Source organism: Mangifera indica, chromosome 2, assembly GCF_011075055.1.
Source record: "Mangifera indica cultivar Alphonso chromosome 2, CATAS_Mindica_2.1, whole genome shotgun sequence".
NCBI classification, from domain to species: Eukaryota; Viridiplantae; Streptophyta; class Magnoliopsida; order Sapindales; family Anacardiaceae; genus Mangifera; species Mangifera indica.
This window is the reverse complement of record NC_058138.1, coordinates 211,980-226,471: the sequence shown is the minus strand read 5'-3', so window position 1 is coordinate 226,471 and position 14,492 is coordinate 211,980. Positions and strand designations below refer to the sequence as shown.

General features: G+C 30.0%; 2 protein-coding genes across 2 annotated transcripts; both read right to left on the bottom strand.

The window, feature by feature from the left end:
* Positions 1–2,293: 2,293 nt before the first annotated feature.
* On the bottom strand, positions 2,294–3,716 carry LOC123199174 (heavy metal-associated isoprenylated plant protein 2-like). The gene is made up of 4 exons (XM_044614057.1): positions 3,627–3,716; positions 2,849–2,905; positions 2,680–2,755; positions 2,294–2,553 (listed from the first exon to the last, which is right to left on the bottom strand). The coding sequence occupies exons 1-4, from the start codon at positions 3,714–3,716 to the stop codon at positions 2,294–2,296; spliced, it is 483 nt and encodes a 160-aa protein (XP_044469992.1).
* A 9,883-nt stretch (positions 3,717–13,599) lies between these two features.
* LOC123209779 (heavy metal-associated isoprenylated plant protein 43-like) lies at positions 13,600–14,492 on the bottom strand. The gene is made up of 3 exons (XM_044627917.1): positions 14,412–14,492; positions 14,228–14,303; positions 13,600–14,057 (listed from the first exon to the last, which is right to left on the bottom strand). The coding sequence occupies exons 1-3, from the start codon at positions 14,415–14,417 to the stop codon at positions 13,762–13,764; spliced, it is 378 nt and encodes a 125-aa protein (XP_044483852.1). The 5' UTR covers positions 14,418–14,492; the 3' UTR covers positions 13,600–13,761.

Genomic DNA, 14,492 nt, shown 5'->3' with positions numbered 1-14,492 from the left:
TTTAAGCTATTGGTTATAATTAAATTAGCGTCATAGGTGTAATTGACTCAATTAGCAAGTCTTAGTAGTGGTTGGTTTGAGCTTTAGCTCGATTACCTTACGGTAGAGCTGGAAATATGAAATCTTGACTCAAGATTAAGTTTGAGCTTGAGTTTAACTGAAAAAATTATATAATAATGCTTAATTTTTAAATTATAAACTTCATAATATATTTATTAATTACATTAATATTCAAAACCAAAAAAAAAAAAAATTGTAAGAGGTGTTATAGGCCAAAAGACTAACTCTTTGTGTTGCTTTAATTTTCATCGTCCAACATCGCTATCTCACCAAAGAAGGATGTTGGGTCGACGCTGGCTCGATCTTAAGCAAAAAGTTGGTCAAAGATGATGGAACAAGGTCATTGGAAAAAAGGTAGCAAACAGGAACTATATGGGGAGTGAAATAAAAGCTTCAAAAAATTTGGGAGGCAACTACAAAAGAGAAACTTGAAAAAATATGAAACCGTAGAGGGAGGTGGTTGGGGGGGAGGGGAGGAGGGAGAAAGGGAAGTCACTTTTTAAAAGTTAAAAATATGAGGTTAAGTGAAAATTATTAGTTTTTAAAATTAAAATGTGAAAATAAGATAAAATTTTAGTTTTTTTAAATATTATTAGTTAAATAACATTTTTATCGTTAGAACTAACAAAAAATTTTAACTGAAATTAGATGACGGATGGATACTTAAATTTTCAAAAAGTTGCAAATATTAATTTAGTAATAGACTAAACCTTAGGTGAGAATAAGTCTTTTGACTTAAAAATATATGTCCAAACAACTTATTCATGCAAATTGATATGATAACATGTGAATGGGTAATATAATTATTTGTTTTTTTTTCTCACCTCAAAATTATTCAATCACACAATACCAAATATGTTTATATTGATGAATTATTATATGTATATTACTTATATTTAATTTCAAAGTAATATTATATACATCTAATTTTGAATATGTAATTAGATAAAAAATATTATTATATGATTAAATATTATTTTATTTTTAATTTAAATTTATTTAATCATATAGTGAGAATAAATATATATAGTTTTGGTATTAATGTCGGCCATTTCAGATTTTTACTTTGTTTTCTTTTTTAGTACTATACAAATTGAGAAACCTAAGCTATGATTCCCACTTGGGCATTTTGTCTTGTAGTCATGGTTGACTCAACTACCTAGGTGTAAATAATATAGCCAGTGTAACTTCTCCATTAATATATGAGTGGGAAATAATCAAATAATATCAAGGCAACTATAAGCATTTATAAAATTTCAATATGCCTACCAAGTCCAAGAATCAATATCTCATCTATATAAGCATAAATATCTACTTGAGTATTTTTTAACGTCCTTAGTCAATGCCGGCACCAAATCAATCTTATTTTAATTTGCTCAATTTTATCCACCAAATTATTGCATAATTTTTGTTCTCCCCCAGACATTTTTAGTAAATTACTAATCCACACCCTATGATTTCTTAAACTACAAATGGTCATAAAAAAACTTAAATATATTATAAAAAATCAACGATAAAAGTGTATAAACATCATTTATCAATTCAATATTTTGAAAATTATGGAGAATAAAAAAGATAGTGTGAATTGTGATTGTTAGCATTCATAAAAATGCAATTTAGCCAAAGTCACAATAAACCAAGTGTGATTTAATAAGATTACATCTCTATGAATGCAATTTAGTTATAACCATACCTTTGAAAATGTGATTTGATCGAAATTGTATCTCTATAGGTGTGGTCGAAGTTGCTCATATGTAAAGAGATCTAGTAAGATCACACCTTGGTTGTTATTTTGATTGTTAGATTACACTAGATGATAGTTGAAATCACATCACAAAATACAATCTAGTCAAATACAACAAAATGACACCTTAGTTGGTGCATTTCAGAAATATTACACATTTTTTTATGTGATTTTGGCAGCCATATTTATCCAAAACACCAATTATTGTTTTCATGAATAATATGATACTTTTTTAGAGTGAAAATAATTAAAAGTTATATAATAATTTACTTTGTTGACATGGTGTCACAACCCTTTCACTTTTAACAAGTTAGGGTTGGGAGAAAATATGTAATAAAGGAATCAATGGGGGCAAAGTAATTTTTCCAAACCTCGGGTGCGAAAAGACAATAAAGAAGTGATATCGATACACGAACAATTTCAATTGAACACAACACAAATATATACCAACAATGGAGAAAGAAGCAAATGCATTTGTGATTGGGTTGTTCAGAGAATGGAACACATCCTGTATTGATAGGGTGAGAAACCCACCGCAACAAGCTGACAGTCCTTGCATGACGGAGGAAGGGGCGGAGGAGGGTCTGATTTCTTTTCCTTCTCAGGTTCCGGCGGCTTCGGAGGTCCGACACTCACTATCTCCGGACACTTTTTTATCTTTTTAAGTCTGTTAACTACACACACTGGATCAACATCTCCTATTATTGTTAATGTTCCCTTCTCCCTATCCACCGATAACTCATTGATACCTGCACATACTTACATACACTTCATTATAATGGTTCATCAGTCAAGTTGAATAGCATGATATTGTCTATTTTGGATATAAAGTTCATCACAGTTGTACATTCATAAGCTCGATGGAATGATAATACCTGTAAGCTTAGCAACAGCTTTAAGCACTTCGGTCTGGCAGATTTGGCAGTTGATAGAAACTTTAATCACTATTTTCTGAGGCGGATTGATTCAAACAGAAATTCAGATTGCATGAATTAATCAATGATAAAGAAACTGAAAATGCATGAAATCATGAGCTAACATTACCTTCATGGCAGCTCTCTGCAACAAATATATGCTTCTCTTCTCCCTCACCGCAGGAACCTGGAGAAGCAAGAATTTACACATTCATATGCATATACATATATATATATATATATATATATAGGTAGAGTTGAACTAGTATATAAACAATAATTGGGGAGTAGTTCTTAAGTCGCCTGTGTGTGACAATGACGTTTTTGGGTTGGCCGCAATATATCTTCAATAAGAGGCTAAATAGTTGATGAATTATGTCAAATGAATTCGAGCGTGTATAAAATTGATAAAAGTAAACAAACATACTCAAAATAATATAAATTGTAAAGAGAAAAAAGTATATTACTTATCTTAATTCACTTAAAATGATGTCAATATTATTTTAATGTTTTCTTATCTTTCAGTATTATCCATATAAGAGAATGTTATTTTTACATACTAAGAGTTTTATCTGTAAAACAAACTAAGAGTCATATTCTTTGAAAAAAAAAATATATGAAATTGTTATCTTTGAAAAAAATAAGTGGGAGGCATCATCCTCTATCTTCAAATATATCTAATTTTATAGATAAAATGATCGTCACTTCTAACGCCATAATTTCCTAGAATAATAAGAATTAGTAAAGAGAAGAAATTAAATAATGAAGTGTCAACGCAAGTAGAAGCCAATGAAACTATGGGTTGAACTTTGAAATTTTCAATGCATATAATTTAACGAGGATAGGGTTTAGATTCCATGCATATATTAAGCTGCTCAACACCTTAAAAAAAAAAAAAAATGATGGACCCCATGTAAAACTGCAGCAAATGAAGGTGGTTGGAACTTGGAACCCAATTGCCCAATTTCAGACTTGAAAGCCTTTGGGCTTAATGGCATGAGCTCATATATTATTGGTTTGTTTACAGCAAAAGAAAAACTATAATGGTTTGCCAATGATGAGAAAATCCTGGGTAGAACAAATTAGAGTTGAATTTGATTTGGGTAGCGATTAAATAAGGTCAAATTAGAGATTAATTTGAATAAAAAAAAAAAGTTTGAGATTGGCCTGAGATCAACAAGTTAGCACATGAAATTAAATTGAAAATAATTTAATTTTAATTCAATCCAAATAGTTTGGAATTAAAATATTTAAATTGACTTGAACTTGATATTAATGAAAATAAATTCAATTTTTGGTCTGAACTCAGTTCATCCTATCTAAACTCAAATTTGAGCTCAAATAGCTTCAATCAAATTGCACAAAGAAACACACAAGTTTTTGGACTGTGAAAAGGATATAAATAGTTATGCTTGAATAAGAAATTGGTTTAATTTGATTTCATTTGAGTTTATGATTTGAATTTATAACTTGGATTCTTGATTTAAATTCATGAATTATTGCAGTTTTACTCAATAATAATAAAACGATGTTGTTTTGACAATTATTTGATATAATTTGAATCAAGTCATAGACCAACTCTAAACCAAATTAAACCATCCCAACTCACGAGTAATATTGAGTTGAATTTTTTTTTTAATCCAAGTTTGATCAATTTCAAAAACAAGTCAATATTTTCAACTTAAACTTTGTTCAAATTTGAATTTAACAAATTTGAAAGAAATTAAACTAAATCACTATGGTTTTCGAGACTGAGCTAGCTTGGTTCAAACCTAGTTTTATCTAACATCTATCACTGCGAGTAAGGTTGATTTTACAAGTTTATAAAAGAATTGTCCTTAAATAAAAACTACAACACTAGCATGTACTAATTATTATGTATGTATGTATGATATTTGATTGCACTATCAAGGTAATAAAAACAAATAAGTAATGTTTGAATTGAGTTGGCTCGAATACCTTGAGGTTGAGCTCGAATTATGAGATCTTGACTTGGGATTAAGCTTGAGCCAGAGTTGGTTAACTCAAGCTCAGATGAAGTTTAGCTCAAAAAAGTATCTAACCCCCTTTTATTTTAAATGATTAATTTAAATTTTTACTTATATATTTATTAATTATTCTAATTTATAACACAAGCAAAAAAAGATTTTAAGAATAAAAGTATAAGATTTAAAATTTTTCAGATTTTATTGATATATTACTTAAGCCAAATTGTGACTTTGCAAGCTTAACAAACTAACTATCCCTAAACTCGAGCTAGACTTAAGTTACACCCTGATTTTAATTGCATATTTGATCTTATATATATAGTTTACCATGTATTATAGAAATAAAAATAAGATTTGCAAGAGTAATGTCTCTTTTTAATGCAAAAAATTACATCAATAAAAAGTACACCAAATAATAAGGGTAGTAACATTTTTAAAGTAGTTAAATCTATTATTCAAAAATGTGTATCTACTATTATGTTATTGATATTCTGGTATGAATTTGACATTATATAATCTTGAATTTATCGTATAAAAGAAAAAGATTATTGAATAATTACATAATTGAATATCCCTAGATTTAAATGCATTGAAGAAAGACGTTTAACTACCATGTTATCTTGTTGAAATAAGATACCATTTTGCAATCTCTTGATACTAATAGAGGATAAAAATATAGAGTGATCTCTTGATATCACAAGACTTTAATATCATGCTGAAAAGGTCATGAGAATAGTTGAAATTAAGAAAGTCACTCTTCTTATTGATTGGATAAAGAGTCACTTGCCCACATTCAAGGTTGACTTATATGTAGGTGACATGTCTAACTCTTGATCACGTAGCTAATCTCTTAATTAGCAGTACTCTTGTATATTTGACTTAGGTCACTTTGATTGCACACCTCTATATTGTAATTGTAAAAATTAGGGCTACATATAGTTTGATTAGTGCGATTTGATATATTTTTCAAACCAAAGTGAAAAAAATGATTTAAAAAATTTTCAAACTAAACCAAATCAAATTGAAAAAATATTGTTTAATTCAATTTAGATTATAATTTGAACCTATTAAAATCATTTATTTCTAAACATACATTATTTAATAAAATTAATTGAATAATAATTTTCTAAAACGTAAAATAAATATAAAATATCTATACAATATATATATATATATATATATATATATATATATATATATATATATATATATATATATATATATATAATAAGATAAATATAAAAAAAATACATACCTAACTATTTATTAAAAAATTATATCAAACATAATTATATATATATGTTTAAAAAAATACTATTTATAATTTGATATAAAGATAAATTAAGATATAAGGGTAAAGTTGTTATAAATATAACAAAATAAATGAAAAAAAAGAAGCTTTGAGAGAGATTTATAATGAAACAAGAAATGAAAGCAAAATAAAGTGAGAGATTGATTTTTTCGGATGATACAATTACAAAGGATGACGGGGTATTTATAGGAAAATTTGGATGTCCCTTTAGTCAAGGAAAGTGGCTAAATACAAGGCAAATGTCCACCAAGGCAAATGTCCACCAAGGCAATGATGTAGCTCACCATCAATTTAATACATTCATACCCAAACTTTTCCTTTTTCTCCTCATGTGGTGGAAAAATCCACTTTCTGCAATACTCCCCCTTGGATTTTCACCACTTACAGATAATTACATTAATTTTACTAAGGAAAAACCCAGTAGGATAAAAACCAAAGCAAAGAAATATAATTATTTAATGTTCTGTAAGTTAATGTTAGACTTGCTTAAACTGTTTCATTAAAAACCTTACTAGAAAAACCCAATGGGACAAAATCTAATGAAGGAAAAAAGAGTACAGTGCACTTTTTATCCAATATTTGATAAACTTCAAACTTTTACCTGATGAATGTTTCCCCCGATGAACGCTTCCCCTCTTTGTAGTAGGATTAACTTGATTGCTTGTTGAACTGTCGCATACACTAACTTCTCAAATGTTGATGTCGGTAGTATCTTAGTGAACAAATCTGTAAGATTCTCACTGGATCTTATTTGCTTGATATCAATCTTTTTGCTCTGCTAGAGCTCATGAGTGTAAAAGAACTTTGGTGAGATATGTTTGGTTCTGTCTCCTTTGATATACCCACCTCTAATTTGGGTAATACATGTTGCATTATCTTTATATAATAAGGAATGAGTGTTTGTTGTAGAAGGAAGACTGCATGCATTCTGGATATGATAGATGACAGACTGTAACCATATGCATTCTTGGCTGGTTTTATGGAGAGCTAAAATTTCTGATTGATTTGAAGAAGTTGCAACCAAGGTCTACTTGGTAGAGCGTCATGATATAGTTGTGTCATTATAAGTGAAAACATATCTCGTCTGTGAACGGGCTTTATGGGGGTTAGAAAGATAATCAACATCTACATATCCAACCAAACTAGGATTTTTAGGAGATTTGACATAATAGAAAAATCTCAAATCTTTAGTTCTACATAGGTAACAGAGTATATATTTGATTCTATTCTAGTGGCAACAGGTTGGTGCAAAGCTAAATCGGGCCAATAAATTAACTACAAATGATATATCCGGTCTCGTGTATTAGGTCAAATATAATAAGACTCTAATTACATTAAGATATGGTACTTCAGGACTAAGTATCTTTTCATCTTCTTCTTTAAGATGAAATAAGTCTTTTTTTGGATCAAAAGACCGAATAACTATTGGGGTGCTCAAAGGATAAGTCTTATCCATATTAAAGTAGTTTAATAATTTTTCAATATACGCTGATTAATAGATAAGTATTTCATTTGAATTGTGCTCGATCTGTAAGCCTAGACAATATTTTATTTTCTCCAAATCCTTCATTTCAAATTCTTTTTTCAGATATTTAGCAGTTTTTGAGAACTCTTCAAGAGTCTCAATTAAATTTATGTCATCAACATAAACTGCTATAATAACAAATCCCGATTTTGACCTTTTGATAAAGACACATGGACATATAGGGTTATTCACATAACCCTTTTTTTTCAAATATTCACTGAGGCGATTGCACCATATATGTTCGAATTGTTTTAATCCATACAATAATCGTTGTAATTTAATTGAGTACAAACCTCTTAAATTGACCATTTTTGCTTCAGGCAATTTGTATCCTTTAAGAAGTTTCATGTAAATTTTAGTGTCCAAATTTTCATACAAATAAATAGTAACTATATCCATTAGACATAGATCTAACCTTTCAGAGACTGTTAAACTGATTAAATATCTAAATGTGATCATATCCATTACAGGTGTATATGTTTCATTAAAGTCTATATCGGGTCTTTGGGAAAAGTCTTGGGCTACAAACCTGACTTTATATCTAACAATTTTATTTTTCTTATTTCTTTTTCTCACAAATACCCATTTATATCCAACGGGTTGTATGTCTTGAGGTGTTGGAATTACAGACCCAAACACTTGATGTTTGCTAGAGAAGCTAATTCTGCTTGAATTATTTATTCTCATTTAGGTCAATTATGTCTTTGATTGCATTCAGCCACAGTACATGGTTCAAAATCATCACCATTCAAAATTTCAGTAGCTATTGCAAATGAGAATATATCATCAATTATAATGTTTCACGATTCCACATCTCTCGTGTATGAACATAATTTAAAGATATTTCAATATTAATATTTTCCTGTTCTTCAGGATTTTGTACCACTTCAGGGGTTTGTGCCACTTCAAGGGTTTGTGCCACTTTAAGGGCTTGAGTCTCTTAAGGGACCATAACCTCTTCTGGAGGAATATTAGAGAGTGTGAATTTTTCAATTATCTTAGGATCATCATGATTGATATTTGTTTGATTATTTGTCTTTCTTTTTCAAGGAATAGTATCCTTCGATCCAACAGGTTTATCACACTTCTAGCGTATAATAGATTGATCAGTTACGACTTGAATGAACTATTCAGCAGTCACATTGATTCTTGCTGGTGCATTAGCAGTTGGAACATGTGATCTTGTCACTTTTTGCATATCTACAAATGCATCAGGCATTTGGTTGGCAATAATTTGTAATCGTACTATCCTTTGCACTTTCGTTTCACTTTGGTATGTGCGAGGATCTAAATGAGACATGGTAGGTACATAGCAAGTAGGTTCATGCCTAAAGAAGAGAAAGTTGTCTCATCAAAGTAACAATTTGTAAATCGTGTAGTAAAAAGATCACCTGTTAATGGTTCTAGGTACCTGATAATAGATGGTGAATTATATTTAACATATATTCCAAATAATGTTGGGGTCCCATTTTTATGCATTGAGGCAACACAATAGGGACATATACAGCACAACCAAATATTCTCAAATGAGATATATCAGGTTGGTAACCAAAGACCAATTGTAGGGGAGAATATTAATGATAAGAAAAAAGTTGCAGGTGAATTAACGCTGCAACATGTAATATAACATGTCCCCACATAGAAATAGGTAATTGACTTTTTAGTAATAAAGTACGTGCAATTACTTGGAGTCATTTGATAAGAGACTCAACTAATCCATTCTGTGTATGGACATGCGAGACTGAATGCTCAATCTGAATCCCTATAGACATGCAATAATCATCAAATGCTTTGGATGTAAATTCACCAGCATTATCTAACCGTATTAACTTGATCGAATAATCTACGAAATGTACCTTTAATTTGATAATTTGTGCTAATAGTTTAGCAAATGCAATATTTTGAGTAGACAATAAACAAACATGAAAATATCATGCAGATGCATCAATTAAGACCATAAAATAACGAAATGACCCACTTGATGGATGAATGGGTCTACATATATCCCCTTGAATCCTTTGCAGGAATGATAAAGATTCACTTTCAATTTTGGAGAGGGATGGTCTTATTACTAATTTGCCTTAAGAACAGACGGTACAAAATTGTTCACTGGACAATAAAATTTTATGATTTTGTGATGTATGTCCATGTGAATTTTCAATAATCCTATGCATCATTGTAGATCCTGGGTGGCCTAAACGATCATATCAAAACATAAATGTTTTTGGATCAATGAACTTCTGGTTCGATACTACATAGGTTTTAATTACCTTTATGATTGTATAATATAATTTAGATGATAAAGCAGGTAATTTTTCTAGTATAAATCTTCTTCCAGAGGCATTACTAGTTATAGAGATGAATTTTGCACCATTTTCACTCCTAGTTTCAAGATGATAACCATTTTTTTTATATCTTTAAAACTCAGTAGATTTCTTCTGAATTTACTTGAATATAATGCATCATTGATGCTTAATTTGGTCTCATTATTTAACATAATTATGGCTCTTTTGGAGCCTTCTATCAGATTAATTGATCCTAATATGGTATTTACTTTAGCTTCAATTAATGTTAAAGTTAAGAAAAAAATTCTTTTGCTTGAGAATTGTGTGCGTTGTTGCACTATCCACCAAACACATGTCTCCTACATCAGCTTTTGAAGTCAACGTTTCAATTTTAGAGTCCATTTCCTTTCATTTAAAAATTACGTTAGTTATAACATACACAAAATATTGAAAGGAAGAGAACATGATACTAAAAGATAAAATAATATTTATAACTCCAAAATATATATGATGGATTTAAAAATTTTGGGCATCTTTGTCACTATTCAAATGACCCATATTGTTATTCTTTGAAAGAAAATTTGAAACATCAAGAATCATTAGATTAATAGGATCTAACTTATCAAAAATTTAATTCTTATGGGTACTTAATGTAGATCCACCCAATGTTTGTGTATACTACAGGTATACTACCAATGACTTTTATAACCACACTTATTGTTTTGTGGTTTACTTTGCATTATAATTTATTTTGCCTTAGTCTTAGCCCACTTCTAGTGGTGTGACTAAGATTTTCTACTATTTCTCACATTCATGATAATTACTTTTGGTAGTTGCATTCACTTTAGAGAACGATATAATGAGAAAATATTAATTCAAAATTTTCTTTTTCGATATTACTACTACAAGAGCATAAAATGAAATGTGAGGAATATTTTATTTTTCACATTCAGGAAAAAATTTTGAACATTGCAAAGTTATACTAAATTATAGAGTCATTAGGAGTATTATTGAATTTAATGTTCAAATCTATTTTTCAAATTTCTCCACAACTTTAATGGATTTATCATTATATCCATATTTCGGTTTGCAATCCTTTAGGGATATGATGCCGAAAGATAATAGTCTTGTATTTGTACTTCTAGGACATTTTATTTAGTTAGTTTTCAAGGCTCATAAATTCTAGGTGGAGACTCATGCAAAAGCTGATTTTATATTATCCATCTAATTTTAGGAACTTCGGATTCAATTATTATCATATTTACAAAACTTCTGGTTTTGTAGACAATCTTTATGAGTTAATATTTGAAACTTTAGGTTCAAATATTATCTCATATGTACAAAATAGGTGATTTTATAGAAGAAATATTGGGACTAATTTTTAGAAACTTTAGGTTCATATGTTATCTCATATTTACAAATCTTTTAGTTTTGTAATTATTATTTAGAATATTCTAATATGTATTTTGATTATATTTTGGACTTCAAGTCCATATTTTTCACACTTTATGCAACCTTCAGGTTGCAAAGGTGATATCATTATTCTAAAATAAAGACTTTGATGAAACTAGGGACTTTTAGCCCATATATATGTATTCTCATGATTTTACAAACTTCAAGTTATAAATCATAAAATTTGAAACTTTGGGCCCATATATATATATTCTCACGATTTTACAAGCTTCAGGTTGTAAATTGGATATAATTATCATAATAAAAATAAAGATTTACATAAATAAATATTCAAATAACTAAATATGCAAATAAATAAATATTCAAAGAAATTGAATACAATTACTATAATAAAAATAAATATTCAAATAATATCAGAACTTCTGATCCAGATTCTTGGTTTTGGTAAGCTTCAGGTTACAAATGATATTTATGACTTTAGGTCACAAATGATATTTATGACTTCATGTCACAAATGATATTTATGACTTTAGGTCTGAATTTATGATTTTGTAAACTTCGGGTTACGAATGATATTCAGGATTTCAGATCTAGATTCGTGATATTTAAGACTGCAGGTCCAGATTCATAATTTTGTAAACTTCAAGTTGCAAATAAGATGCAGAACTTCGGGTCCAGATTTATGATATTTTAGACTTCAGATCTAGATTCATAATTTTGTAAACTTCAGATTACAAATAATATTCAGGACTTCGGGTCTAGATTTATGATATTTCAGACTTCAGGTCTAGATTCAAGGGTTTTAGGACTTTAGGTCCAGATTTATAATTTTGTAAACTTCGAGTTACAAATAGGCTATAATTATAAAGAAAAATTAAATAGATGCATAACATAAATAAAAAGATAACTGAGATATCACAACTGGGATATCCGTATTTGTAATATACAAGCAGCATAACGACATAATGAAAAGATTATAATATACCTAAGCTGATCGTGCTGATAACGTGTTATAAATATAACAAAATAAATGAAAAGAAAGAAGCTTTGAGAGAGATTTATAATGAAACAAGAAATGAAGGATGATACAATTACAAAGGATGAGAGGGTATTTATAGGAAAATAAGGGTTAAACTCGAATCGAATCAGCTCGAGCCCTAAACGAGCCGACCTTAACCGAGCTTGATCAAGCTTGAACCACCTATATATAAACCGAGTCAAGCTTGAGCTTAAACGAGCTGAGCTTAGCTCGATTTGAATCTAACCCTAGGAAAATTTGGCTGCCCCTTTAGTTAAGGGAAGTGGCTAAATACAAAACAAATGTCCACCAAGACAATCTCAGCTCAAATCCAACTCTAGGAAAATTTGTCTGCCCTTTTAGTCAAGGAAAGTGTGTAAATACAAGGCAAATGTCCACCAAGGCAATGATGTAGCTCACCGTCAATTTAACGCATTCACACCCAAACTTTTCCTTTTTCTCCTCATGTGGTGGAAAAATCCACCTTTTGCAACAAAAGTAAGATAAGTGGGTATTATTGGAAGCCAAATTATTGCCCAGGGTCACACATAGATGGAACAATGTATACAATTATTAATGTGTTAAGTAGCCACTCTGGCATTTTGTCTTTTAGTCATGGTGGACTTGACTCAGTTGCTTGAGTGTAAACAACACAAGAGTGACATATTCTCCATTCATATGTATTCGGTAAATGTAAAGTGGCTTTTAGAAATATTTAAAAAAATATACGCCAGGTAGACATGTGATTTTCAAATTTCAATATGCCACCGACCAAATCCAAGAGCATTATTATTTTAACATGGTTAGTCAATGCCCACGTCAAATCAACCTCATTTTGATTTGCTTAATTTCATCCACAAAGATATTGTATAGTTTGTTTGCATTATACATCTAGCATTTTTCTTCGTTGAGTAAATTATTTTCTCATTCCTCTAAATTTTAAATCATCAATGATTCGAAATTTTGGATAAAAAATAGAACATAAAACAAATATTAACATTGGATTACATTAAGAAAGACATGATCAAGCCAAAATTACACTATAACAACAAGATTATACATTTGTTAGTGTAATTTAGGCTGAATCTAATTAAAATTACACCTTTTTTGTTGTAATATAGTCAAAATAGTGCCAAATATAACGTAATCCAACAGCATCACCCATTAGTTGTTATTTTGATTATGAAATTCACTAGACAATGGATGAAATACATTAGAATAGTGCAACTTGGTTGGATTTGATAAGATGGTATTTTGAATGGTATGATTTGACAAAATTACATATTTTCAATATGATTTTGGCCACCATATCACTAATTATTGCTTTCATAAATAATATGGTACTTTTTTTAAGTGAAAATAGTTAAGGATAATATTATAATTTATTTTGTAGACATTAAGTCAAAACCTGAGTTAGGTTTTGAGGGAAAATTTGTAATTAACACAAAACAAATGAACACCAACAATGGAGAAAGAAGCAAATATATTTGTGATTGGGATCCTCATAGGATGGTACACGTCCAGCCTTCATAGGGTGTGATGACCACCGCAACAAGCTCACAGTTCTTGCATGACGGAGGAAGGCAGGGACAAGGAGGGTCGGGTTGCGACGGCTTTGGTTTTGGCTCTGGCTTTGGTTTTGGCTCTGGCTTCGGTTCCGGTGGCTTCGGGGGTCCAACACTCACCAACTGTGGACACTTTCTTTTTTTCTTAAGTCTTTTAACTACCAACACTGGATCAACGTCTCCTATTATTGTTAACGTTCTCTTCTCCTCGTCCACCGATATCTCGTTAATACCTGCATGCACATATGTTCGAGATATTGTTGGTTTTAGAAATAAAATTTGTCAGGATTTTACTTTTGGACTTGCAACTGAAAATAACATAACCTATTTTTATTTTAGCAGCCAAATGGTAAAATACATAAATGTTTGGAGGATATTATGAAGATGGAACGAACATATATACCTGTAAGCTTAGTAACGACACTAAGCGCATCGCTCTTGCAGATTTGGCAGTAGATTGCAACTTTAATCACTATTTTCTGAAGCAAATTAATTTCATTCAAACAAAAATTCAGATTGTATGATTCAATGATAAAGAAACTAATTAATCATCTATGAAAATGGATGAATTCATCAAGTAACATTACCTTCATTGCAGCTCTCCTCTCTGCGACAGATTTTTGCTCTTCTGTCTCTTACCGCAGAGACCTGGAGAAGCATAAATCATA